The 27,960-nt window shown below is 55.9% G+C and overlaps 1 protein-coding gene across 15 annotated transcripts in view; it reads left to right on the forward strand.

Moving 5' to 3' along the window:
• The window catches only part of ADGRG1 (adhesion G protein-coupled receptor G1), a 43,349-nt gene extending 17,192 nt beyond the window's left edge, over nucleotides 1-26,157 (forward strand). For 4 of the 15 annotated variants that reach the window (XM_007993460.3, XM_007993454.3, XM_007993461.3 and 1 more), the window contains exons 2-14: nucleotides 11,735-11,833; nucleotides 12,357-12,794; nucleotides 14,393-14,525; nucleotides 15,170-15,317; nucleotides 16,546-16,677; nucleotides 17,019-17,135; nucleotides 17,374-17,419; nucleotides 17,662-17,765; nucleotides 18,520-18,638; nucleotides 20,555-20,841; nucleotides 21,891-21,999; nucleotides 22,819-23,087; nucleotides 24,581-26,157. In XM_007993460.3, the coding sequence (XP_007991651.3) occupies nucleotides 11,770-11,833; nucleotides 12,357-12,794; nucleotides 14,393-14,525; nucleotides 15,170-15,317; nucleotides 16,546-16,677; nucleotides 17,019-17,135; nucleotides 17,374-17,419; nucleotides 17,662-17,765; nucleotides 18,520-18,638; nucleotides 20,555-20,841; nucleotides 21,891-21,999; nucleotides 22,819-23,087; nucleotides 24,581-24,711 (2,097 nt within the window). In that variant the 5' untranslated portion in view covers nucleotides 11,735-11,769 and the 3' untranslated portion in view covers nucleotides 24,712-26,157. Of the gene's footprint in view, nucleotides 1-781; nucleotides 1,266-1,605; nucleotides 1,726-2,626; nucleotides 2,650-8,683; nucleotides 8,752-11,734; nucleotides 11,834-12,356; nucleotides 12,795-14,392; nucleotides 14,526-15,169; nucleotides 15,318-16,545; nucleotides 16,678-17,018; nucleotides 17,136-17,373; nucleotides 17,420-17,661; nucleotides 17,766-18,519; nucleotides 18,639-20,554; nucleotides 20,842-21,890; nucleotides 22,000-22,818; nucleotides 23,088-24,580 lie in introns of those variants that run through there. The other 11 variants (XM_038008437.2, XM_038008431.2, XM_007993464.3 and 8 more) reach the window with 7 other exon arrangements.
• The last annotated feature ends 1,803 nt before the right edge of the window (nucleotides 26,158-27,960 follow it).

The following is a 27,960-nucleotide window of genomic DNA, read 5'->3' on the forward strand; positions in this document are numbered from 1 at the left end:
GAGGAGTTTCAGAAGCTCTACCTCTATTTTCCTCCCTCCCCAGACTGGAAAATGAGAATCTGAGCTCCTAGCCCCCTGGGAGCTCTAGAAGGAAGCCAGGAGGAACCTCCAGGCCTAGGGCTAACTCAGAAGGGGGATTCTTGGTAGGCTGTGGCAATCTGAGAAGGCTTCCTGGAGGAGGTGGACCCTAAGGAGTTTTCAAAGAAATATGATGCACACGTTGTACTCACAAAAGCCAATGGTAGGATTAGAGGGTGTTCTGCTTGTTTTGAGGCCAGGGCCACAGTCTGGCAGCTTCTAGAAGCAAATCCAGCTATTGTTAGGCATAATTTGGTTACTGGGTGGCCTGCACTGGGTTCTAAAAAAGATTTGGTTTCAGGCTGGGTGCAGTGGCTCACACCTGTAATCCCAGCACTTTGGGAGGCCAAGGCGAACATATCATGAAGTCAGGAGTTCGAGACCAGCCTGGCCAACATAATGAAACCCCGTCTCTACTAAAAATACAAAAATTAGCCAGGCATGGTGGCGGGTGCCTATAGTCCCAGCTACTCGGGAGGCTGAGTCAGGAGAATTGCTTGAAACTGGAAGGCGGAGGTTGCAGTGAGCTGAGATTGCGCCACTGCACTCCAGCCTGGGCGAAAGAGCAAAACTCCATTTCAAAAAAAAAAAAAAAAAAAAAAAAATTTGGTGTTAAAGTCAATGTTGACAAACTTGCAGATTTCATGTAAAAACCTGGGGCTCTGCCTCTCTGGAGAAATTGGAAGCTCTGGCGCTTTGTGGTCCCTTCAAGACAGGCAAGTGTCCCTCAGGCTCTCCATAAATCGCTGTCCTAACCCCTGCCCTCCCTCCTGTCAGCTCCCTGTCTGGCCTGGGCAGCGTCTGAGTTGAGGACTTGGGCACGGGACAAGTTACGGGGCCACGTTGCTTTGCTGGGTCTGAGCCAGGCTGTGACGTAGTCCCTGCAGCTGCCAACGGTTGCCAGGGCAACGGTTGCCAGGGGCTGCTGTCACCTGCGCCCCTTCTCCCGCGCTGGCGGCTGGGGCTTCTCAGCCTCTCTTCCCTGGCTGTCCCCTTTGTTTGAAGCTCCAGTGAGGGAGCAGTCGCTGGGGTGGCACAGCTTCAAAGTCTCCGTCCTCTTGAAAAGAGGTGGTGGGGGGGAGATTGACACCAGTCCCGCAGGCTACTGCCTGCAAACAAGAACCCCTCGTCTGCCATGCACATTCTTAATGTATCTATAGTCCGCTTGATGCCACAAAGGAGTCCAGGTACGATTCTCCCGCCTCCTCTCCTCCCCATCCCTCTCACTCCTGCTCCCTCTCCCTGCTCCCCGCTTCTCCCCTGTCTTCCTCCTTCACTCTCCTTCCCCTCCAGCTCCCCTCTTTCCTCCCATCTCTTCCCCTTTATCTTTTTCCTCTCCCCTGCATCCCCCTTCTACCCAACATTGATGGTGTAGCCAGTGGGTGGGGTGGCACTAGGGACCCTGGGGGGGTCAGATGGTACTCCAAGGGACTTGGGCAGTTAAAGACAGCAGCTTCAACTAAAAGGAAGTGGTTGGGGGTGAGAGTTCTGCACCCCTCCCTGCAGCCCAACCCTTGCTGAAGATTCTTTTGGGTCCCTGGGCTGCACCCCAGAGGTCAGAAATAAGCCTCCGACAAGTCCAGGGCATGAGAGGACTGGAAGTGCAGGAAACAGCCGCCAGTGGGGCTGGGATCCAAGGTCACCTGGGTAAGTTCCGATGGGCCCCCCGATTTGGGCCCTTGGGAGGATGGCGTCCAGCTGAACCCATGGAAACACATTGTGGGAAGCTTTCTTTACTGTCACTTTCCAAGAGATACGCTTTCTAAGAGTCAGGTAAGTTCAGGGGGGAAATAGGCCTCGAGATGAACAGCGTGTGTCCTGGAGCTGGCCCTGGTTCACATTCAACCTTCATTACTCACTTAGCTGTGTGACCTCAGACAGATAACTTGACCTCTCTGGGCCTCGCTGGCCTTTTTTTTGAGTGGGTGTGATGGTACTTGTCTCAAGGGTTTTGAGGAGGCTTAAATGCGTGAACATGTGTAAAAAGCTCACAATCCTGTTTTGCATTTTCAAAGAGCTTAATGAACACGGTTGTGTCACTGGAGGTGGTGAGCACCCCGCCTGTGGAGTGTGCAGCGCCTGATGCTCAGTGATGCTGTGCTGTGTGCTCAGGAGCTGGGATGGAACTCAGTGCTTCTAATTCCCTTCCCTGGACGGGGCCCAGGCGCAGCCAGGCTCGGGCCCCCAGCCTTGGTGGGGGAGAACTTTGTCCTACTCAGCCTACTTAATAGGGGAGGGTGCTCTCAGCCCCTCAGCCAGCAATCCAGGACCTCGAGGAGGGGGAGGAGAAAAGAAAGGGAGGGTTGGTGGCCAGCGTTGGGAATGCTAAGTATCCTGTGCTCCAAAGATGGGAGTTTTGCCAGACCTGGGGTAGCTGAACTGCTAAACAAGGAGGGAGGTGACTGAGGCTGACCTTGAGGGCCTGGCCTTGGGCAACGTGGGAACACAGATGGGGAAGGGGAACCTCAGCCAGACAGTTGAGGTCCGGCTGTGGTTTGAGAGGGAAGACAGTCTGGACAGGGCAGGGGAGACGGCTCAGCATCCTCTTTGTCCCTTGCTGCCAGCTCGGAGGTAAGCTCTGTTCTTACCTGTAGGCATCCTGAAGCCTGCGGGAGCCTGGAGGGCCCTGACTCCAGAGAAGGCATGCAGGGGACAGGCATCAGTGTCGCCCACTTGACAGGGGAGAAAATAAGGCCCAGAGAAGGGACAGGCTGACCCCAAGCTTCCAGTTGCCTGCAGAGCTTGTCTGAACCTTATGCCCCTAACTCCTGCCACCCCTGCTCTAGGCATGTACATTCCCTGGGCAGGTACTGATGGGCGTATGCCCTGGCGCCCAGGAGGCTGGCCTCAGCTGCTTCTTGGAGACGGCCAGGTGGAGACTTGGCCATGAGCCTCTGCCTGGCTGTAGACCACCCCAGGAACATAAGCTAAACAGGTCTGCACCGGAGTGCTCGGACTGCTGGCTCTTTGGCTCTTTGAGATCCCTTCAAGACAGGTTGGTGTCCCCAGTGCCTTCCTAATCCCTGTTTCTCCTTTAGGTTCTAAGTCTCTTCAATCAGTTCTAAAAGTTTTTTGTTTGTTTGTTTGTTTTTTTGAGACAGGGTCTTGCTCTGTCGCCCAGGCTGGAGTGCAGTGGTGTGATCTCAGCTCACTGTAACCTCCACCTCCCGGGTTCAAGTGATTCTCATGCCTCAGCCTCCCGAGTAGCTGGGATTACAGGCATGTGCCACCATGCCCAGTAATGTTTGTTTGTTTGTTTGTTTTTTTAGAGATAGGGTTTCACTGTTTTGGCCAGACTGGTCTCAAATTCCTGACTTCAAGTGATCTGCCCACCTTGGCTTCCCAAAGTGCTGGGATTACAGGCGTGAGTCGCCGTGCCTGGCCTCCAAAATTCTTCTTCTTCTTCTTCTTTTTTTTTTTTTATTAATTTGTATTTAGAGACAAGATCTCACTCTGTGAGGCTTGAGTACTGTGGCACGATCATAGCTCACTGCAGCCTCAAACTCCTGGGCTCAAGCAATCCTCCTGCCTCAGCCTCCCAAGTAGCTGGTACTACAGGCATGCACCACCACCCCTGGATTGAATTCTGAAATTCTAAGAGGCTTTGATTCTCATCTCCTAAAACTTGCATCCTCATATTCTTTCTCTCTCTTTTCCAACATCCTGAGTGTCTTAGCTGCTTGCGATGAAGTCGCAGGCCCAGCTGGCCACGGCCAACTTTAATGGAATGGCGCACCTGGGGACAGCCCTGGCAGTGCCCTTTTCCCCACAAGCTGGTGCTGCCGGCCGAAGGGAGGTGGGATAGGCCCGAATATACCCCAGGCTCACCAGGGACCTCTTTCCTGGAAGTGTCAGGGATGATGATGAGTGGCCCTGGGGAATGCCTAAGTATCTCCTCTAGCTCATCTCATGCTAGCTAATGACCTTTGGGACAGCTCAAAGGGGAAGAGGGGGGAGGGGGCTGGAGGTGCTGGCAGGCTTCTGTGTGGCGACGAGATTTCTGAGAGCTTTTCTCCGTGTTGATAACAGGGGTCCATGCAAAAAAGGCTCTACCTTCATGTTGGGCTGGGAAACTCCCAACCAAGCTTTATGGGTTTCTTTCCTGCAGGACTTATCAGGGCCTTTGATATGCTAATATACAAGAGAAAGTATGACCCCCAACCCTTTCTCTAATATGGGGACTAGTGCTCCCTGAAAGTGCTTTGGCAAGTTACCTCATGGTAAAGATGGGGAGACTGACTCCCAGAGAAGAGAAAGAACTCAAAAGACCACAGTGGCTAAAAGTTTGGGCTCGGAGGTTAGGCGGACCTGAGTTTGAGTCCCGGCTCGGCTGCTTATTTGCTGTGTGATCTTGGGCATAACTTAACCTCTTTGGGCTTCAGTTTCCCTGTCTTTAAAGTGGGGACACTGATAGCATGTGCTTCACCAAGCTGCTGCGAGGATTGCAACGGGCTCTGCTGTTAGGGTTATTGTGAGGATTGAACAATTAATTTTTTGCCAAGTACTTTGCAGGATGCCAGCGGCTAATTGAGCACTTGGTGAGTGGAAGCTGTGATCCTCCCTCTCCTCTTAGAATCTCCCTGGATTCCAGGGTTCTTTTCACTGCACCAGATAAGACCCCTGTTTAGTCCCACTCATCATCTGGCGTCCTGCCAGGCATGGGGACTGGGAGGATGTGGGGGCCTGAGGCCAGGGCACTGGGACTCTCACAGATGTGTCACAAGGCTGGCATCACAGGGAGGAGGACCAGTGTGTGCAAAGGCTTGGAGGTGGGAGCATCCAAGGCCAAGTTCCTTCCTGGCTGGGTGACTATATGTTGGCTTCTCTGAGGCCTCTTAAGCAAATGCCCAGTTCCACATACGGGAGGCACAGGGGCAGCCGGCTTTGGACAACTGACTCTCTGGGAGGACTCAGAGTCCCTTCCCATGAGCGGGTCCTTCCCTCTCAGGCTGGCAGGGAGTGCCCCAACGTCTCCCCTTTGTCAGTCTCCCCACAGGGTGTGTCTGGGCAGGCAGAGGGTCTTGTGGCCCAAGGACTTGGCTGGACCAGAAGCTACCGGGACAGTGAGACCTGAGCTGGTGGTGTGGGGGGGTGGGGGGTGTCCAGCAGGTCTGGTGTAAGAGTGTGAGCCTCACCCTGGGCAGTGAGCAGGTCAGGCCTGGGCACCCGCTAGCCTCCGAGGCAGGCAGCTTGCTTCGTTTTATTCTCCTTTATTGCAGGAAAATTCCTGAAAACTGAAGTCACTCTGCTTCCACCGGTGATCCTGGAACACCGCTCCTGGGGAGCTCTCTGTGGTCACCTAACCTTGGACTTCAGTCATTCACTTGGGGAGTGGGAATGGGGGAGGGGAGTGGTTAGGCCTTTGCAAGCTGTTATCCCAGGACCCATGGGCGCGGCTGAGGGCCTAGGGGACTGGGCTGGGAGTGGGGCGTGGCCCTGAGTGCCACCTGGGTCTGACAGGGGCGTCTCCTTTGAGCTGTTGGGTACATGCTATTTCCAAGTAAGATTTACTTTTATAAAAAACTTTTGGAAACCGTTGGAGGGAGGGTCCTCTCAGACACCACCCCACCCACCATGGAGGAAGCACCTGCAAGAGCCCTGCTCTTCGCACTGTTCCCCGCCCTCCCTGTCCCCTCCCCAGCTTTGAAGTCTGAGCGGCTCCCTTGTTCCTCCTCTGCGGAGCTAACTTGCCTCCTCTGTGGTGCTCCCAGCCTTCTCTTGTTTTCTCCTCCTGGCCCCCTGGGTCACTATGTATGCACGGGCACACACACTCATGTGCACACACACACGCACACTCATTCATGCACACACACAGGCACACTCATGCACACACACTCACGTGCGCACACACACGCACACTCATGCACACACAGGCACACATGCACACACACTCATGCGCACACACACAGGCACACATGCACACACACTCATGTGCACACACAGAGGCACACATGCACACACACTCATGCGCACATACACAGGCACACTCATGCACACACACTCATGCGCACACACACAGGCACACTCATGCACACACAGGCACACATGCACACACACTCATGCGCGCACACACACGCACACTCATGCACACACACAGGCACACTCATGCACACACACTCATACACACACTCATGCACACATACGCACACTCATTCACACACATGCATGGGCACACACATTCACCACACACTCATGCACACACACTCACACTCATGCACGGGCACACACACTCATGCACACTCACATGCCTGTGTAACTGCCAGGAGTTCATCCTCACCCTGCCCCCTGACTCTCCCAGGCCAAATTCTTGCTTCCAAAGGCTCAGCAGCTCCGTGTTATGCCCCAGCAGCCCACAGGAGAGCAGCTGCGGACGGGAGGGGAGCTGGGGCAGTGGAAGTTGAGCTGGGACCTTCCCCTCTGCCTCTCCCATTGAGGATCAATTTGAGGGGAAGTCCTCCAGGTGGGCAAGACTAGGCTGGAACCTGGAGATCGCCTCCGGGTCTCCCTTGTTCCTCCCTCCTTGACTCCCTTCCCACCCCGCCACCCCCCACCCGATGCCTGCCCTTCTCCTGATGTCTTTCAGGAGGCCCCTTCCAGGGCCCTGCTAAATGCTAGGGGAGCCACAGAGGAGCCTGATGGGTCCGCGTCACAGGGCAGGGAAGAGGCGGTGCTGGAACGCAGGCTGCCCTGGCCCTGAGTCCAGGCCCTGCCATCTAGCAGCTGAGAGATGCGTCGCTAGTCCCTACCCTCTCTGACCATCTCTAAACCAGGGCTGCTGGTGCCTCTCTCTGGTTCATAAGCCCCTGGTTCCCAAGCCTGCAGTGTGTTGATCAACGGGATGCTTGTTACAGCCAAGCTCCCAAGCCCACCCCATCAGACCCTCTGTGGGCCGGGACTGTGTATCTGCATTTTAGCTCACTCCCAGGGGGAGGTCTGAGCACCGGCAGGCTTGGGAGCCTCCGATGTGAGCCTCTGTGGCAATGGGGGAGCGTGTCATGTTGAGGGTGGGTTGTGGGCCGGCAGGAACACGGGTTAATTTTGGCAAGGAATGGACGGGTAGCTGAGGCTTCATGGGGACGACTTGTCTCAGCTCGTCTCAAAGATGAGTGGAATGTCACAGGACTAGGTGTTATCCAAGGCAAAGGGACAGCAAGGAGCAAAAGTCTGGGAGTAGGATGCCTGTGCTCAGGGGCGGGCAGCGGCCGCTGTGTGTAAAGGGAAGAAGGAAGCAGTGGACGGCCAGCTTCGTGAGTCTCCCTGGCAGGAGACGGCAGAGAGGCGCCTGCCCGGGAAGGGTTAATCCCAGAGCCATCCAGGTCCTGTCCACTCAACTTCCACCTCCATCCTCCGAGGAAATGGGTTTTCCAGGAGCTTGGCCTGGGCAGCGGTGACTCGTGGCTCCACACGGAAGTGACTCAGGCCCTCTGGGAGAAAGTGAGCCGTGGGTCCCCCCTGCCCACCGTGCAGAGGGGCAGGGCTGAGCTAGGTCTGGAGCTGGAGCCCTGGGGGTGGGGCAGGGGATGGGCTGGGGGTGGGGTGGGGTCTCAGACAAACTCTGGCCATCCTCCACTCTGTTGGATCCTTGGGGAACCCCATGATGTGGCCCCCATTGTGTCAGGTTGGACCGGCCTGTTCTGTCCTGTGTGTGTTTACGGAAGGTCTGAAGTCAAGGGTGGCTGTTCTGGAAGCTGGGGGTGGCGGCGGCTTCCCTGGGCCTCAGCCCCAGCACCCTCTCTCCCAGGCTGGATTCTCTGTGCTACTCTGCATTCCCCTCTCCTTCCCTTTGGGGGGATTCTAAAGCCAGGGGGTTGGAAAGGATGTACATCTCCGGGGCCTTTACCAATGCCAGCTCTACAAGGAGGGGGAGGCTTGGCACCACGCCCATGTGATCTCAGAACACACAGCCTTCCCCAGCCTCAGTGTCCGCATCTGTAAAATGGTAGCAGTGGGACCAGCATTACAGGGTGGTTCTGAGGGTTTGGTGTGATACCACGGACGTCGCCACTGACATTATCATTGTGGGGATGTTGCTAGAATGCCCCCTGCTCAGCTACTCCCTCTAGCTCTGTGTGAGCCGAGGCAAGGCCCTCGCCTGTGGGGCCGTGCTTGGTACTGAGCACCTGATGGCTGAGGCCCTGTAGCGCTGGGCTTCTGCAGCTCCAGAGGCAGAGACAGGTCAGGTCCCAGGGGTCTGTGCGGATACTCATGCTACATCCCTGGTGCCTGGGTGGGTGGGTGGGCAGCTGGCAGCTGTGCGTGTGGGGGGCAGACCTGGAGGGGTGGCATAGGCAGGGATGAAGGAAGGGCGCTAAGCAGACAAGCGGGACAGTGCCCCCCGGCCCCATCTGCATGGCGACTTCCTTGTCCCCAGCCCAGCTCTCCTGCCCCAGTGGGCGTCTGGAGGAGGGAAGTTTTCTGGGTGGGGTTTCGGCCTTCCATTGCGCTCTCCCGGAAAGGAAGCTTCATGCTCTAAGAATTTCCCCTCAAGGTGCTCCGGTGGGTGAGCTGGCTGCTGGGGGCCACAAGGAAGAGAGGGAAACAGGGAGGAGGGGCCTGTGACAGGCCCAGGGGCTGAGCTATTTCGAAAGTAGAGCTACTTAGCTGAGACTCATGGTGCCTGCCTCTAAGCCCTTTACAGGCATCAATTCTTCAATTCTCACAATGACCTTTGAGGTGAGCTTGATTTCTTTATTCTTCTTTACAAGTGAGGAAAGCGAGGCCCAGAGAGGGTGAGTAACTAGCCCAAGGACACACAGCTAGTGAGGGAGTCAGGATTTGAACCCAGGCAACCTGGCTCTAGAGTCTACCCCTTAGGTTAAAGGAAGCCAGGCAGCCCCTCCCCATCAAGCCTAAAGCATGTTGATGGAGCCAGAGCTGTCCACCTTGGAGTAGTTGTTCAAACAGCTGAGGTGGAGTGGGGATGAGTCAGGAAGTGGTGGGGACAGTTGGTCCCTTGTGTGTGTTTGCATTTCTTCCATGGAACCCCATGTTGTCACTTCACTTGTTTCCTACCAATGATGGGGAGCTCACTACCTGTACTCCCCTCCTTTACTCTCAAGGGCCAATCCAGGAGGGCTGAAGTGAGGCAGTGGTTCTGCTCTGTCCTTCAGCCATGCCTACTGGCAGTGAAGGCTCACTTTGAAGGTCAGTAAGCCAGGGAGAGGCATGGATTCTGGCCAGTTCCTTCCTTCCTTGCTTGCTGTGTGACCTCAGTAGGTCACTGGCCCTCTTTGGGCCTTGGATTCAAATTCTCCAAATGATTTGTCAGCTTCGAGTTTACAGGTGGAGACTGGTGGTAGCAGTGAGGGGCTGCTTGGAGAAAGTGGCATTTGGACTGACAATCAGAGGGGGACAGCAACAGAGACTGACAGGAAGCAGAAGGAAAGAAGGGGTCTGGGAGTCCTTGTCCCCAGATGTTGGGTTTCCTTCCGCTGGTCGGAGGTGGCAGGAGGCATTTTCAAAAGGAATCAAAATGCTTACAAATCACAACCTGGGAAATGGTGCCCTTCCCTAAAACACTTCCACATCCTTCTTCTCAAAGGGCCCTGTGATGCCACCAGGGCAAGATGCTGAGCCTATTTGACGTATGACTGAATTGATGAGGCCTGAGAAATTGAGGTTCCATTTCACATGGTGGGACACAGGGGATAGGCTCGTGATCGAAGGGGCCAGGTTTATTTGAGGGAAGACTGGCCCAGGAAGGAGACATCGAGCTCCTGCCTGGGACACTCCTGCTTTTAATGCTGCTCTCAATTATTCGGTTCAGAAGCCACCTCTTCCTGAAAGTCCTCCTTGGTTTCTCTCAAACTCAGACTCCATGTGTGTTCTCTGGCTTGTGGCCCATGAGTGCCTCTGTCACTGTGGCCAGCTGCCGTGCCACACAGGATGAGGTTCTGTCTGTGTCTGTGGGCATCCAACTCTGCCACAGGGCCAGCTGGCCATAGGGAGGGCCAAGCCTTCTGGCAACTCTACAAGTGCCAGGGCCACAGGTTCCCTGCCAGGCACTATAGTCCTGAGCAGGCAGGGAAAGCCCCTGACCTCAGGAGCATTTCTGGGCAAGTCATTTAACCACATGGGCCTCAGGTTCTCCATCTGTGCAATGGATCAACAGCAGTGCCCACTTCATAGGGCTGGAGTGAGAATCAGTGCAGATGCGGGGGTGGGACGGGTCAACACAGAGGCTGGCAGATAGTAGCCGCTCAGCTAATGGAGAGCTTGGGGGGTTAGATGTACTCCATCCTTGCCAGGGCGGGGCAATACCGAGTCCTTGTCCCCAGCAGAGACCCTGGTCCCTTTGCTGTTCCAGATGCTCAGGGCCCTGGGAACTGGCGCCCCCTGGCGGTCATGATAGGAAGCGCCCTTCCCCTCTGGCTCCAGTAGAGGGCGTCGCGGATGCATCGATCTTTTAGTTCCTTCACTGTCCATCCCCACAGCCTTTATCCGGCAACCTCTGTACAACCAGGGCCTGCCCACAGAGATAGATCAGGTGCTCCCTGGCTGACCAAGGAGGAGGGAATGCACCATCTCCCACTACCTGGAGGAGGCTAGAGGGGGTGGGAGGGGCTTCGGCCAGTGGTGGGAACCAAAGGAGGCTGGGACTGACGCTGGAGGGAGTTGAGAAGGGCTTCCTGAAGCAAGTGTCCTCTGAGCTAGGTCTCAGGAATGATGATAGGGAGGTAGCTGGGGAGAACTCTGGGAACCCCCTTTTGTCTGTGTTCCCTCCGGGGCTGGAGGGGCAAGGTGGTGACGGTTCTAGGTAGAACACTCACACCAGATTCTAGACAAGATCGCGCCGTCACTCTGGGTTCAGGAGGGAGGCACTTTGATTAGCCCGATTTTGAGTGACTTACACTAGGTCCTGCAACGGGTAAAAGGTGGAACTGAGACTGGAACTAGTTGGACTCTGAAAGTCCGCCTTGGTTTCTCTCAAACTCAGATGGCAGCTGTGGCCAGCTGCCGTGCCACACAGGATGAGGTTCTGTCTGTGTCTGTGGGCATCCAGCTCTGACACAGGGCAAGCTGGCCATAGGGAGGGCCAAGTCTTCTGGCAACTCTACAAGTGCCAGGGCCACAGGTTCCCTGCCAGGCACTACAGTCCTGAGCAGGCAGGGAAAGCCCCTGACCTTGGAAGCATTTTTGGGCAAGTCATTTAACCACATGGGCCTCAGGGTCTCCATCTGCGTATCTTTTTTTTTTTTTTAAAGCAGGGTCTCACTCTGTCACCCAGGCTGGAGTACAGTGGCACAGTTATAGTTCACTGCAGCCTCGACCTCCTGGGCTCAAGTGATCCTTCCACCTCAGCCTCCCTAGTAGCTGGGACCACAGGCATGCACCGCCATGCCTGGCTAATTTTGTTTATTTATTGTAGAGATAGGGTCTCCCTATGTTGCCCAGGCTGGTCTGAACTCCTGTGCTCAAGCGATCCTCCTTTCTTGGCCTTCCAAAGTGCTGGGATTATAGACATGAGTCACCGCGCCTGGCCTCACTGCCTCTTGATGATCAGCTTCTGGCTGCACGGAGAGGTCCATGGGCTGTTTCCACACTTGCCTCCTCACCTCACCTCCTACATCCATGCCACACTGGCCTCCTTTTCTGCAGGGCCAGCCCAACCACCGCACAGGCCACACTCCCAGCTAACACTCCTGGCCTTTTCCAGGTGGTGACTTCCAAGAGTGACTCTGTGGGAGGAAAATGACTGCCCAGTCGCTGCTGCAGATGACACCGTTCCTGCTGAGTCTGCTCTTCCTGGTCCAAGGCAAGTCTTCCCAGGGCTCCGCTGGGCTGTTGGAACTTATGTTAAAAAGTCCCTGTGCCTAGGGTGGCTGCCAGCATATATGCTAACTCCTTTAGGCAGGTACAGCTCAGTTAGTAGAGGGTACCTTGGAGAAAAGAAAAAGACACTCCTTCCTTCTGGCAGGTGCAGCCCCGCAGTGTACAGCTTAGGGTATGGAACCTGGATGGGGTCCTGGTCCCACTCACCTTTGCAGCCAGAGCCTTCTTGTGCAGTGTACCACCTGCACAACCATCTATGGCAGCCATGGCCTCATTAAATACTTCATTGCTGTTAAGAGTATGTTTTGCCTTTGAAATTACTATTTGTTTTCAGTTTCCTCATTTTATAGTTTGATGCTGATAAGTTTTGAGCAGGAAAGACTAATACATTTTTGTAGACCCTTGGAATGTGTGTGAGTCTCAGGCTCCAAGTTCATATGTACTCAGCCTAGGTCCTGTCCCTTCCATGCCTCTGGTCAGCCCCTGCCACAGGGTCCCATCTGCAGCCTCTGCCTCCTCAGGTGCTCACGGCAGGGGCCACAGGGAAGACTTTCGCTTCTGCAGCCAGCGGAACCAGACACACATTAGCAGCCTCCACTACAAATTCACGCCAGACCTGCGCATCTCCATCGAGAACTCCGAGGAGGCCCTCACAGTCCATGCCCCCTTCCCTGCAGCCCACCCTGCTTCCCGATCCTTCCCTCACCCCAGGGGCCTCTACCATTTCTGCCTCTACTGGGACCGACATGCTGGGAGACTGCATCTTCTCTATGGCAAGCATGACCTCTTGCTGAGTGACAAAGCCTCTAGCCTCCTCTGCTTCCAGCACCAGGAGGAGAGCCTGGCCCAGGGCCCCCCACTGTTCGCCACTTCTGTCACCTCCTGGTGGAGCCCTCAGAATGTCAGCCTGCCAAGTGCCTCCAACTTCACCTTCTCCTTCCACAGTAAGGCAAGAGGGAATAACTTCCAGGCAGAGGGAATAACTGGGCAGTGGTCTGGAGGCAAGGAAGGCAAAACGCAAAGTGGACTGGGCTCGCAATGTCAGATCATGAGGCCTGGACTTTGCTCACAGGCACTGGGGAGCCAGTGAAGGTATCTGAGGAGGGGAGGAGTGTGATCTAAGTGCTTGGATAACAGGCATGAACCACTGCGCTTGGCCTCACTGTCTCTTGATGGTCACTTTGTGGGCAGGCAGGGGTGAGGATGGAGGGGCAAGGGCCCATCGTGAGGCTGCAGAGAAGGTCTTGGTGAAGGAGGATGAGGTCTGAACAGGGTGGGAGAGCAGAGACTGGAAAGGGACTGAAGATCAAGAGCCAGGGGAAAAATTCTTCTTTCAGCATCAGTGTAGACTGTTTATTTCCTTTCACAGAGGAGGAAACTGGGGCACAGAGAGGCTGCCTAGAGCTGCACAGCTAGCCAATGGGAGAGCCAGGATTTGAACCCAGCAGCTGATTGGAGTGGGGTGGGGGTGAGGGGCGGAGCATGAGAGGTCAAAGGTCAGGAAAGCAGTGGGGCTGACTCTGAGGTCCAGAAGCTGCATCTTCCCCCTTGAGTGTGACAGGTTCCATGTGGCCACTGCCATTCTGCACCATTAAATGCTGAATGGTGGCCAGGAAGGGAGGAGCATCAGAAGCAGCTTGAAGGTTTACTGGGGGGTTTTCACGTCTTTCCAACACCTCGAGTTTGAGGCAGGGCTTTCAGGAGTGGAGGGCACAGAACTTTGATTGTGTTAGTGTTACAGGCTAACTGACTATGTCCAGTGCAACAGGCAGGGCCAGGCCAATCAGTGGTGGGGGGATCTCCACACCCCAGGCTGGGAGTCTGCCCTGCAACCTGGGAGGATTTAGGACAAAGTTGGTCCTAGTTGCAAATTGGCATTCTGAAGACCAGACTGAGCCTGGTCTTGTTTGACCTGGAGAGGGTTTTTTTAAAAAACATGGACCAGGGATTTCAAATCGCCTAAAACCCAGGCTTTCTGGGTTATGCATTCAAAAGATGTGGCTACCCAGGGCCTGCCTTCCTCAGTGGCACAGAAAGTATACCCTCCAACCCCCACTGTCTGTCTTCCTCATCTGACTCCCAGCTAATCCCTGGAGATACCTTAGTTGGCCGCCTTTGAGTGCAGGCTACCTGGGCAGAGGGGCCCGAGCCTGGAGTCAGGGAGGCTGGTGGGTGTGGAGTCCCAGGAACCACCACCAAACCACTAAGCCCCCCACATCCCTCCTAAGGAGGCCTGGCTGGACCCTCCCTGCTCCGTGTGTGTAGCTAAGGACGCCTGCAGAGGGTGCTGAGCAAGGCGCATCCCACCCCATCCCACTGGGGCTGGCGTTGCTGGCGGGTTCTGTAAGACACAGCCCCCGCAGGCTGGCCTCATCTGAGTGACCTTGGCAGAGTCCACTCTACTTCTTGAAGCCTCAGTTTCCCCTCTATAAAGTCAAGATCGAGGCATTCAGAGTCATGTCAGGGTGGCAGGGGGCAGAATGGGAGGGTCCTGGGGCCTGAGTCAGCAGCCTCGGCGGGGGCCTGTCCACCCCTCCCCCAGGTCCTCCCCACACAGCTGCTCACAATGCCTCGGTGGACATGTGCGAGCTCAAAAGGGACCTCCAGCTGCTCAACCAGTTCCTGAAGCATCCCCAGAAGGCCTCGAGGAGGCCCTCGGCCACCCCCGCCAGCCAGTAAGTGTGGCACCTGGGGCTGTGAGGGGAGCCAGGAAGGTGTCAGAGATCTGGACCTGGGCATGGCGGAGACCTGGAGCGGGGGGCCACTGCGAGGCCTTCCCTGGGACTGGAATGCTTCCTTGATTGATCTTTCTGCCTTTTGGGAGTCAACACAAGCCCCCCAGGCTGAGCACCTCTCCCGTCTGAGTCTTTAACCAACATTGCATCCACCATCCCAAGCCCTCCTCCCCCACGTAAAGAAGGGACAGGTGGTCCATGGTACAGCCCAGCAGACCAAGGCTCAGAGACGGCAGAGCCGCTCCACGGCCACGGAGTGGGTGGGCACAGGCAGAGCTGGGCCCGAATCCACAGTGCGGAGTCCCAGGACAGCCCCCACCACCCCATTGCTCTCTCTTCCTGTGGCTCCCAGGCCCCCCGCCTCCTTTGTCTGACCCCACCCCCAGCTCATTCTTTCTCTCCCTCACGCACACAGCTGCCTGCTTTTCTCTTTTGTCTGCTCTCCACTCTCTCCTGCCCGCCCAGCCCCTCTCTCTGCCTCTGCCTCTTCCCTGTGTCTCTGTCTGAGTGTCTCCTCCTGCCTCGGTCTCCCTGCTGGCCTGGCCCCCTCCCCACCATCACCGCCGCTTTCTCCTCCCTGCCAGGCAGTTGCAGAGCCTGGAATCGAAGCTGACCTCTGTGAGATTCATGGGGGACACGGTGTCCTTCGAGGAGGACCGGGTCAACGCCACGGTGTGGAAGCTCCAGCCCACAGCCGGCCTCCAGGACCTGCACATCCACTCCCGGCAGGAGGTCAGATGCGGGCTGGGCTGGGGCTGGCAGGAGGTGGGGGCTGTGAGCACTCCCTGAAGCTCAGTGCCCCCGCAGCCTCTCCCTGGGGCCTCCCGAGAAGGTTCCAGGCCCGAGGATAGCCATCTTCAGTCAGTAGCTCAACCGTGGGATTGAGGAGCCTGTGTGGGCACAGTGGCAGGACCTGCTTCCTACCCCAGTCTCCTGGGGCCACCCGTATGAACAGAAGAGCAGCCCCTAAACACCTGTCCATGCACCCCCTGTTTTTTTTTGAGACAGGGTCTTGCTCTGTCACCCAGGCTGGAGTACAGTGGGGTGATCATATCTCACTGCAACCTCGAACTCCTGGTCTCAAGCGATCCTCCCACTCCAGCCTTGTGAGCAGCTGGGACTACAGGCTTGCCACCACACCTGGCTTGAAAAAATTCTTTGTAAGGCCAGGTGCAGTGGCTCACTTCTGTAATCCCAGCACTTTGGGAGGCCGAGGCAGGCAGATCACTTGAGGTCAGGAGTTCGAGACCAGCCTGGCCAACATGGTGAAACCCTGTCTCTACTAAAAATACAAAAATTAGCTGGGCATGGTAGTAAGTGCCTGTAATCCCACCTATTTGGGAAGCTGAGGCAGGAGAATCGCTTGAACCCAGGAGGCAGAGGTTGCAGTGAGCCGAGATCACACTACTGCACTCCAGCCTGGGCAACAGAGCGAGACTCTGTCTCAAAAAATATTTTTTATTTTTGTAAAGACAGGGTCTTGCTCTGTTGTCCAGGTTGGTCTTGGCTTCCTGGGTTCAAGCAGTCCTCCCGCCTTGGCCTCCCAAAGTGCTGGGATTACAGGTGTAAGCCACTACACCCAGCCACACCCCCGAATTGAGACTGCTCCCTGAGTGGCTGTGGTTAGCTGGGAACCACCCACACTGCCCACATGGCCATCCCCCACTTGGCTGCTGTAGGCAGAGCTGGCATCTGAAGCCCCAGACAACAGAACAGAACCACGTGGTTCTCCCAGGGCTATTTGCCCTGGAGTCCTGGATTCTAACCACGAGACTCCCCAGCCAGAGCTGGTAGCAAAGAAGGGAGGGATGAGGAGGGCTGTCATGAGTCAGGCTTGACTTCCTGAAGAAATAGGCTTAGAAGTGGCAGTGTCAAGGAAGGGATGGGTGTGTGTGTGCTGGGGCAGGCGGCACGGATCTGGGGGTCCACATTTGGCTGAGCCCTGAAGGGACCTCTGCAGGAGGAGCAGAGCGAGATCTTGGAGTACTCGGTGCTGCTGCCTCGAACACTCTTCCAGAGGACGAAAGGCCGGAGAGGGGAGGCTGAGAAGAGACTCCTCCTGGTGGACTTCAGCAGCCAAGCCCTGTTCCAGGTATGGGGTCCTCATGCCTCCCAGGAGAAAGCAGTTTTTTTCTGACAGAGGTGGAAAGAAGGCATGCAGATGAGCTCCTTCCTCTGGGAGTCAAAGCCTTTCCTTTTAAAGTTAGAAATTGCACTGCAATGTGCGAATCTCCCTGTGAAAGGGCTAAGCAATATTCTTCTTACTATAGTGTAAATGACTACATGGGCAAAATTGGTTCCAGAGGGAGACGCAGCATCTCAAGGCAATGTACTGGGAGAGAGAGTTATCTAGAGAGAGTAAGGGGCTTCTGGGCCCTTCTTCTCAGCCCTGAACTCCCTCCCTACGCTCTTCCCCTAACCCCATGTATCTAGGACAAGAATTCCAGCCAAGTCCTGGGTGAGAAGGTCTTGGGGATTGTGGTGCAGAATACCAAAGTAGCCAACCTCACGGAGCCCGTGGTGCTCACCTTCCAGCACCAGCCACAGCCGGTGAGTGGGGACCAGCCATCGAGGGGACAAGCGCCCCTCGGCCATATCGCCCTTTCCTCTCCCTCCCTCCAGACTCATTTGTCTTTATAACGAAACAATTGCCTGATTGAGGGCTCCAGCCAGTCAGGTCCAAATGGGGCAGGTGGTGGCTTGACTGTGTTCTAGGCTTCCTCTGCCTGGCCCGTAAAGCGGGGGGGAGTGTAACAGAAGCCACTCTCCTTCTTTCTTGTCCCTACAGAAGAATGTGACTCTGCAATGTGTGTTCTGGGTTGAAGACCCGACATGTGAGTATGCAGGGCTCTCAGGGCTGGACAAGTATCTGAAAGAGAAATGGAGTCCTGGGGGGTGGGGGAGGTGGGGTTAATCACCGAGGGCTTCCTGGAGAAAGGTGGACTTTGAAGAGAGAGCAATGACAGGCTACGAGTAGGCCGGGTGGAAGAATGACACAGTCGTGCTTTTGGGGGTGGGCACAGTGGGGTCCTGGAGGACTGGACTTGATTGGAGCCCCATGCTGTCCCCTCCTCAGTGAGCAACCCGGGGCGTTGGAGCAGTGCTGGGTGTGAGACCGTCAGGAGAGAAACCCAAACATCCTGCTTCTGCAACCACTTGACCTACTTTGCAGTGTTGATGGTGAGGGTCCCCGCTCCCGCCTTGCAGTCACGCCCCAGGCTGTGTGCTTGTTCTGTGCAGGCACTTTTCATATATTAAGTCATTTATTCCTCATAACAGCTCTCCAAGGTAGCTTCTATTGTTGTCCCATTTTATAGATGAGGAAATGGAGGCTCAGAGAGGTTAAGCAATTTACCCGCGGCCACCAGCTAGTCAGTGAAAGAGCTGGTTCGTACAGACCCTGCTCTTTATTCCCAAATTTTGGCATGTGCTAAAATGCAGATTCCTGGCCCTCACCTAGAGTTCTGATTTGGCAGTGCTGGGGCCAGGAGTGTTTCTAATGATGCCCCTGAGGTGGCCTCTAGTACCCCCAACACCGCAGAATTCACGCTCCCAGGACTGCAGGATTCTGCCTGTGGGTATCCACCTAGGGCTTGAACACCCCTGGGTGTGGGAATCTCGTTCCCTCACAGGAAACCTATTCCCATGTTCAATGTTGTAGAAGAATCATCAATGCCAGGACAGAATAGGGGTTCTCTCATGAGAGGTTCTTGGCCTCTGTGTGTCAGGAAGCCCCTTGAGAATGTGGTCAAATCGAAAGATGCCCCCACTCCAGAAAAATGCATTCATGGGACCACATTCTGCTCAGTTGGGAGAGGGGGTTCTTAGGCTTCCGAGGCCCACCAGGGGCCCCAGGTTAGCCCCTCATGCAGGGCAAGCCTCCAGGTTGGGTGGGGGACACGGAGGCCAGCCCTCACCTGTCTGCTGGGGCCAGGTCTCCTCGGTGGAGGTGGATGCGGTGCACAAGCACTACCTGAGCCTTCTCTCCTACGTGGGCTGTGTCGTCTCTGCCCTGGCCTGCGTCGTCACCATTGCTGCCTACCTCTGCTCCAGGTGAGGCCTGAAAGGGGTGGGGCAGGGGAGGGGACCCTCCATTGCACACACCTCCGCCAAGGCACCACACACACCTCTGGTCGTGGCCCACCCGCATGACCTGGAACTGTGTGTGTGGTTAGGGGAGCTGTGGCGGGTACAGCATGCTGACCCCTAGTGGCCACATCTCCTCCTCAGAGCTGTGGTGTTTGGATAACATAGCATTTACAAATTTTAACTGTCAACGTTTTATTTATTTATGTATTTATATTTTATTTTATTTTTTGTGAGACAGAGCCTTGCTCTATCACCCAGGCTGGAGTGCAGTATCACGATCTTGGCTCACTGCAACCTCTGCCTCCCAGGTTCAAGTGATTCTCCTGCCTCAGCCTCCTGAGTAGTTGGGACTACCGGTGCCCGCCACCACGCCCGGCTAACCTGTGTATTTTTAGTAGAGATGGGGTTTCACTATGTTGCTCAGGCTGGTCTCAAACTCCTGACCTCAAGTGATCTACCCACCTCAGCCCCCCGAAGTGCCGGGATTACAGGCAAGAGTCACTGCGCCCGGCTAATTGTCAACATTTAAAATTGAGGGAGTCCACCTAAGAATCTGTTTCTTTCTTAGAGTAAGACAGGAAAGCAAACCAAAAAATTTAAAAAAGGAAAGAATCTTCATTTCTGCCTTTGAATAAGCAGATTTGTGGGAGCACTGGGTGGACAGAATAATATCAAAGCGATAATGATCATTCTTAACATGTGTGTCCAACTTCCCACGTGCCATGTACTGTTCTAAGTGTTTTACATATGTGAACTCAGTTCTTCCTCACAACAGCCCTATGAAGGAACACTCAGAGAGGGTAAGTGACTTGCCTGAGGTCACACAGTGGGGAAGTGGCAGAGGTCAGATTGTCAGTGCTTGACTTGGCCTAAATTGGGGTTCACTTGCCCTCAGTGCTGAACCCTTTTGGATAGAGAAGAGACACCCTCAGTTCTCACTGTCCCCAGTCACGAGGAAGGAGGAGAGGATGGTGAAGCTGTATTTATGTGTGGGCACAAGCATGTGTGTGCATATATGACTGTCATGTGTGCACACAGCTGTGTCCCCGGGGAACTAAGTAGGTAATGGTGATGAGGAAGGACAGCTGGGTGATGAGATGGGCCCAGCGGAAGGCTGGGGTTGGAGGCAGAAGTCCCCAGCACCCAACTGCTCACAAACATGCCCAAGGACACAGCACAGGAACCCTTAGGAATTGAGCACCTTATCTATGTCAGATGCTTTGTGTCAGTGTAACTCTCACCCGACCCTATGAGGGCACCATTCTCCCACTTCACAGATGGGCAAACTGAGAGTCTCAAGGGGAAGGGACCAGCTCAAGATGGTGCCATGAGTTAGGGGCAGGGCAGGGTGGGACTCCAGGGTGGTGATGCTGGGACCTGCATGTTCTGCGGCACCCTCTAGGGCCATGTAGAATCCTGGAGTGGGGGTGGGAGGTGGGGTGTGCACACATTGACTTGTAAACCTCAGACAGACCGATGCGTGCAGCCCACACTCAGACTCACAGGTGCACAGTCGTGCAGACAGACAGGTAGACACAGAACGTGGACGGCATGGATTCTCCAACACGGTGAAAATGCCAAAGTGTTTGGCATTCTCTGACTTTGGGGGTGTCTGGTTTATTATCGTGGTTGATTTGTCTTCCTCGCTCTGCCTGGCTGAGGCTTCTGTGAAACGTGCACATGGCGCCTGAGTCTGTGGGTGCTGGGCACACAGTAGGTGCACAGGGGGATGTGGGGAACAGCTTGGCTGCAGCCACAGGAATAGGATAAGGGGCATGTATGATTGCATGTGTGTGTCGGATTTGGGGGCAGTCTGGGAAGGCTTCCTGGAGGAGATGTGGGCACACTCCCCTCTCTACCTTCCCACACTGGCCCACCAGGGTGCCCCTGCCGTGCAGGAGGAAACCTCGGGACTACACCATCAAGGTGCACATGAACCTACTGCTGGCCGTCTTCCTGCTGGACGTGAGCTTCCTGCTCAGTGAGCCAGTGGCCCTGACGGGCTCCCAGTCTGGCTGCCGAGCCAGCGCCATCTTCCTGCACTTCTCCCTGCTCGCCTGCCTTTCCTGGATGGGCCTCGAGGGCTACAACCTCTACCGACTGGTGGTGGAGGTCTTTGGCACCTACGTCCCTGGCTACCTGCTCAAGCTGAGCGCCATGGGCTGGGGTAAGTTGGATGGGGGGTGCCTCAGACCTGCCTCTCCCACTTGGCTCTGGTAAAACCTGGGCACCTGGTTCTGCCTCTCCACCTGTCTCTGTGATTTCCCTCCCGGCCTCCTTCACTCATCCTCAGGTGTCCTTCACCTTGGCTGGGTCACGGTCCCCTTTAGGAAGAAGTGGTGAGCCCTGTCCCCAAGAAACACTTCCAAATTCTCCACATCACTCACTCCATTGCAAAGGGGATTTATGAGCAGGGCCACGGTGTGTAAATGTGCAGGTTGTGCACTGCTCAAAGGCACCCAGTTCAGAGATCAGTGGGGCTGAAATCCAGTCCCACTCCACTCATTTAATTAACTTAGGCTGGCAGTGGCCCTGCCTCAGGATCCCCCTGGACCTTGGGTAACAGATTCCCTGCGGCTTCGGCATTTTGTTCGTGGCCAATGACTGTTCAATTCACCTCTGGCTCAGCCCCCTTTTGTCAGACCTACAGCCCAGGGGATCATGATGCCACAAGTCTTTCTGGACGTTGCACAGACCCCCAACCTCTGCATGCCCCTGACTCCAGCTTGCTGCTCCCCGTGGGTTTGTCATTGGACCCCTTCTTTGTCCATTCCCCCATTTGCATGAAGTTCCTCTGGAGGCGTCTCTGTGTGAGGACACTGTGTTTGGAGGTGGGCAGCCCGCTCGAGGGAGCTTCCAATCTCCACCTAATGGACGAGGTCAAGGCCCAGTGCAGACGTCCCCTGATGGCAGAACTCTTGCTGTCCCTCCTAAACTCTCTGCCCCTCCCATCTCCCCTGTGACATCCAGCCCTGCAGCAGAGACCCACAGGCCTTTCTCCCAGGGGCCCCCAGGGCGATGAAGGGCAGGGCTAAGGTCGGAGGAGATGGCTTCCCCTTATAGGAAACCCGAACTGGAAAGGTGAGGGGGAGGGTCCAAGCTTGGGGGAACTTCGCCACCAGATGGGGCTGTGTTGGCTTCGGGAGCCCACACTTCAGAGGGAAGGGGCAGGCCTCAGAGAGCAGGAAGTGGAGCAACATGCATTGCCACCCTCAGGCTTCCCCATCTTTCTGGTGACGCTGGTGGCCCTGGTGGATGTGGACAACTATGGCCCCATCATCCTGGCTGTGCATAGGACTCCAGAGAGCGTCATCTACCCTTCCATGTGAGTGGCTGTGTGCAGTGGGGGCAGGAAGGTGGATCTCTGGGTGCAGAGGCCAGAGTGCAGGCCGGGCCCAGGTCCTGCTGGCCAGGAGACACCTGGGTTCCAGTCTCCTCAAGGAATTGGCCTGGCAGTGACCGGAGCACTGGTCTGAGTCATGGAGGGTGAGAAAAGGCCTGGATCCACCACTCACTCACGAGGTGACCTTGCGCAGGCCCTGGCCCTTCTCTGAGCCTCGGTTTCCTCGTGCATGAATGTGGGTATGGGTGGGAGCAGATGAGCCTCAACACATTCCTCAGCAGCACCTCTCTGTCTCCCCAGGCAGATGGGAAGACGGAGGCTCAGGGAGGGGAGAGATCCACTCTTGGCCGCACTGAGGGCTGGTGTGCTGTTCAAAGGCAGGAGATGAGTGTGGTTGAAGTCCAGTCCTTCTCCACTCACCCGATTCACCCAGGCTGGCAGTGGCCCTGCCTGTGGATCCCCTGAACCCAGCCTGGAAGCCAGGGTTCCCGAGCTCCAGGCTGGGAAGGAATCCTTCCCATTGGCTCAGTGGTTTTGAAATTTTCAGCTCTTCACATTGTGACCCAGTGATATCTGCCTCACTTTTGTACTATCTGTATTATTACTTACTTGATATTTTCCTTTAAACAATCTGACTGGTTAACTTAAATGTATTTTTAAAATTACATCAACACTGTAAATAGAAAACAAGCAGTATTTGCTGTAAACAGTAGATAATCCTGAAAACAAACATGACAACCACAGCCCAGGAAATGCTGCCCCTGCTGGCTGCACACTGAGCCCTCCCGCCCTTGCCTGCAGGTGCTGGATCCGGGACTCCCTGGTCAGCTACATCACCAACCTGGGCCTCTTCAGCCTGGTGTTTCTGTTCAACATGGCCATGCTAGGCACCATGGTGGTGCAGATCCTGCGACTGCGCCCCCACACCCAAAAGTGGTCGCATGTGCTGACGCTGCTGGGCCTCAGTCTGGTCCTTGGCCTACCCTGGGCCTTGATCTTCTTCTCCTTTGCTTCTGGAACCTTCCAGCTTGTCATCCTCTACCTTTTCAGCATCATCACCTCCTTCCAAGGTAAGGAGAAGACCCGTCCTTTGGCCCAGGCAGGGTGCCTACACATGGAGCACAGGGCAGGGAAGAGACCACCCAGGGAACCTGAAGGCTTCCCTTCTCTGGGCCTCAGTCATCCCATCTCATTCATAAAATGGGGACATTCAGGCCACGGTCAACAAGTCTTTATTGAGCACCTACTATGTGCAGGCCCTGTGCAAAGCCACAGGGCTATGGCTGAGCTGGTTGGGTGTGGGCCCTGTTCTCATGGAGCTCAGCTCTAGTGGGGAAGACTGAGCGTCAGCAGACAAGCATGTAGCCATCAAAGGTGGTCCCAGATAGCAGGGATGTCGTCATGAGTACGTGCTGCACAGAGGCTGGACTGGGGTGGGGGACCCCCTAAGAAGGGTGGCCAGGGAGGCCTCTCTGGATAGGAGATGTGTGAAGACAAGAGAAGGATCTCGCCCTGGAGAGATGGAGGGCCTCCCTACTCCAGGTGTGGTCCACGACCAGCAGCAGCAGCATTGCTGGGAGCTTGTTGGAAATGCGGCCTCTGGGCCACCCAGGCCCTGCTGCATCAGAATCTGCATTTTCACAAATGCCTATGGGGTCATGTGCATGGGACAGACTCAGGAGGCCTGGTCTAGGGGAAGGAAGCTCCAGGCAGAGGGAGAGGCAAGAGCGAAGATCCTGAGGTTGGAACCAGTTGTGTGTAGGAAGGACAGTGAGGGAGAGCGTGGCCAGAGGGCAGCAGGTCAGGGGTGGAGGGGTGGGATCCCGGGGCGGGGTTGTGAGGGCCCTGGCTTGATGCCAACAGGGTCCATTCCTGTTCTTATATCTATGTGTGTACATTCAGGTGCACACACAGGCGTGCACACCCCTCTGTTCCTGGCCGTGCAGAATGGGAGGAGGTTTATGGCCAGGCCCAGGGGCTCACATGGGGTACAAGGCCAGCCTCCCATACAAGGTCACCGTAGAATGGGAGCTGGGAGTTGGTGGTGGGGATATGTTACCAAAATTTTGGTTATTTAACATTCAAGCCTTCGTTCCTGCCTGTGAGATGAGGAGACTCAGGACTGTAAGTGAGGCGTGTACATTCACACAGACATTTACTGAGCTGTGAATACGTCATAGTGCGGTTAATTTGGGGGGTGCAAAATCACACAGTGCTTAACTGGGTGGGCTCCAGAGCCTGTTCACCACGGTTTGAGCCCTGGCTCAGCCACATTCCCTTACCTGGGCCTCCTGGGCCTCAGTTTCTTTGTTTACAAAAGAGAATAGTGATGAATAGGACGGGCCTGCAGGAAGCTTGTGACAGTGAGAGGCCACACGGGGACTAAGCGTAGTGCCTGGCTCATAGGAGGTGCTCGCTGGGTCCCATGGGTGCCCAACAGCACGTGCTGGGCAAACACTGGTGGGGAGGTGGGGCAGACCCGAGTCACAGTGGCTGGGGAGAGAGGAGGACGGGTAGGGCAGGGCTCCCCCACCTGCTGACCCCGTGCCCTCACTGCCCGCAGGCTTCCTCATCTTCCTCTGGTACTGGTCCATGCGGCTACAGGCCCGGGGTGGCCCCTCCCCTCTGAAGAGCAACTCAGACAGCGCCAGGCTCCCCATCAGCACGGGCAGCACCTCATCCAGCCGCATCTAGGCCTCCAGCCCACCTGCCTGTGTGAGGAAGCACAGATGCGGCCTCGCTGCACACTGACTGTGGCCCCCGAGCCAGGCCCAGCCCCAGGCCAGTCAGCCAGACACTTGGGAAGGCCCAACGACCATGAGAGATGGGCTGTTGCCGTGGTGGACGGACTCCCGGGCTGGGCTTTTGAATTGGCCTTGGGGACTACTCGGCTCTCACTCAGCTCCCACAGGGCCCAGAAGCGCACCGCCATGCTGGCTAGGGGACTGTCCTCACATCTGTCCTAACCCGGGTGGAGGCCTGGTCTCTCCTTACAACCCCTGGGTCCAGCCCTTGTTGCTGGGGGGCCAGGCCTTGGATCTTGAGGGTCCGGCACATCCTTAATCCTGTGCCCCTGCCTAGGACAGAAACATGGCTCCAGTTGCTCTGTCTCTCGTGGTTACCCTGAGGGTGCTCTGCATCCTCTGTCATTTTAACCTCAGGTGGCACCCAGGGCGAATGGGGCCCAGGGCAGACCTTCAGGGCCGGAGCCCTGGCGGAGGAGAGGCCCTTTGCCAGGAGCACAGCCGCAGCTCGCCTACCTCTGAGCCTAGGCCCCCTCCCGCCCTTAGCCTCCCAGTCCTCCCTCCATCTTCCCTGGGGTTCTCCTCCTCTCCCAGGGCCTCCTTGCTCCTTCATTCACAGCTTGGGGTCCCCGATTCCAATGCTATGTTTCGGGGAGTGGTTTCCAGGAGCTGCCTGGTGTCTGCTGTAAATGTTTGTCTACTGCACAAGCCTTGGCCTGCCCCGACCCAGGCTCAGGACTGATGCCTGGGCTGGGCTAGGTCCCTCTGTCCATCTGGGCCTTTGTATGAGCTGCATTGCCCTTGCTCACCCTGACCAAGCACATGCCTGAGAGGGGCCCTCAGCCTCTTCTGAAGCCCTCTTGTGGCAAGAACTGTGGACCATGCCAGTCCCATCTGGTTTCCATCCCAGCACTCCAAGGACTGAGACTGACCTCCTCTGGTGACACTGGCCTAGAGTGTGACACTCCTAAGGGATCCTCTCCAAGTCCCGCAAATAGCTCCAGGCACCCTCAGCCGCCCATCATGGTTAATTCTGTCCAGCAAACACACACGGGTTGATCGCTGGCCTGTGCTAGGTGGTAGGGACACAGATGACCGACCTGGACACTCCCCCTGCCAACCCTCAGTCTGGTATGTGAGGCGTGCATGAAGCAAGAGCTCCTGGAGCTACAGGCACGGGGACAGGAAGCCATCATTCCTGGCTGGGAATCCTGGAAGACTTCATGCAGGAGTCAGCGTTTAATCTTGACCTTAAAGATGGGAAGGATGTTCTTTTTACGTACCAATTCTTTTGTCTTTTGATATTGAAAAGAAGTACATGTTCATTGTAGAGAACTTGGAAACTGTAGAGAGAATCAAGAAAAATAAAAATCAGCTGTTGTTATCACCTAGCAAACTGGCGTAAGCGTTTTGGGTCATTTTCTTCTGAGCTTTTTACCAAGCTTCTGTTAAAACAGTCACTGATGCAAATACCTTGAGGCCAATCAGGAAACATGAAAGAGAGAAGAGGGCCGTGTGTGGGGAAAAAAAAAAAAATATCGACTGCTGGAAACCAGGGCAAAGGGGAAGATAAATGTCAACTTGGTGTCTGTGCTGGGGAGGCAATGGGGAGTGGTGGGGTCTGTGGCAAACTGGAGACTCCCAACCCTGTGCTGAGGGGGTGGCTGCTCATCAGCTCCAGCTGGTCACTGCATTGCAGGGATGAGGGCCCATATAGCCAGATCACCTGCCTTTTATGAGAAATGGGAAATCCAGAATGTGATTTGAAATCCCCTGATTTTGGCGAATCCAAAACATCATCTGGCCAAAGAGATTACAGTGAAAAGCTGCCTGGTCCTGGGATTTATGCAACCAGTTTACTGACCACTCTGCAGCAGGTGGGCTGCAATAATTAAATCACCGGACTTCTCTCCCCTCCCTGCCTTTAACCTTGTTTCACCAAATCAATCTCTCCTCCCCCTCCTAAGGCCCAGGTTAGGCAGATCACACAGGTTCCCATCTTCCCTGTGGTGAGGGCAGTCGCAATGGATCCTTGCCACTGTGTTCAGTGCAGCCAAAGTTCTCCCCAAGGCCCACAGCCCACTCTCTCCCTTCTGTAGGCTCCTCCCTCCTCCCCTGGCCACTCAGCAGGGGAAGAGGCTCAGGGTCTTGGATTGGACAGGCTGGGTGTGAGGCAGCTGGGCCTATACTGGCAGTGCCCTCTGAGGGGCGTGAATGTGGGATTTTGGGACCTGCAGGGGCCAAGAATCCGTGTGCCCTGTGGCTCTCCCAACCCTCCCTCCACTCACTCCACTGACCTCTGTCCCCACCTTTCTGCAGGTGGCGGGGGGGCTCCTCTTATGCCCCCAGCTCCAAAGGACAGAGGCCAAACCTTCCCAAGCCTCCCCTACCCCAGTGTCCGAACTGGGCAGCCCAGGGGGATCAGAGCCAGCTTCCCTCCTTACAGGCCTCTAGGTCTCCATGAGGGTGTCTCTCAGAGCCCCATGGCCGGGTTAGGTCCTGGGGTGGGGGTTGAGGCAACTCCCCCGTCCTCCAGAAGGGAGGGAAAGGACCCAGCCCCCTTCCTCCGCAATTCTCCTGCTTCTCAAACATCTGGTTTCTGCATCTGAGGCTGGCTCAGGTAGTGGGGAGGGGTCTTGGGTTGGGTCTCACCTTCTCGGGTAGGCCCTGGACGGGGCACGAGCAGCTCCGTGCTGATCCTTTCACCCTGATGGTTCTTATCATGCACTTTCCTGGGCTGTGGGGCTTTGGACAGCGGGGCCGCCCTTTCTGCCAGCACGTGGCCAGGCCTGCATCTGGAAACGTCCCTTTAACTTGGGAAATGGGTTGGAGTAGCCGAGGGCTGAATACTGGCTGGGTCTGGCTGGAGGACTTGAGGCCCCGCCCACTGGAGCCATTGGGAGAAGCCGGGGCAGGAGGTGGCAGGAAGGGACACTACGGTTTTGTTGGCCCTGGGATTGGGGGGAGTCTCAGGGTTCTGTGAGTGGCTCCAGGCTAGTCCTTGGTCCCCATGGGGCCTTTCAGGGAAGGGGTCATAGGAAAAGGTGGCCCTCCTTCCAGCCCTGCCTGACCTTCCCCTGCCCTCCCCCCAGGTGCCCTGAGCCTGCATTCCCAAGTGGGCTGGGTGCTCGGAGTTCCACTGTACTCACCCCCAGACCCTTCTTCACGCACTGGTCCCTGCGAGCCTCTCTGAGGTCCC

The sequence above is a fragment of the Chlorocebus sabaeus genome, chromosome 5 (genome assembly GCF_047675955.1).
Source record: "Chlorocebus sabaeus isolate Y175 chromosome 5, mChlSab1.0.hap1, whole genome shotgun sequence".
Lineage (NCBI taxonomy): Eukaryota > Metazoa > Chordata > Mammalia > Primates > Cercopithecidae > Chlorocebus > Chlorocebus sabaeus.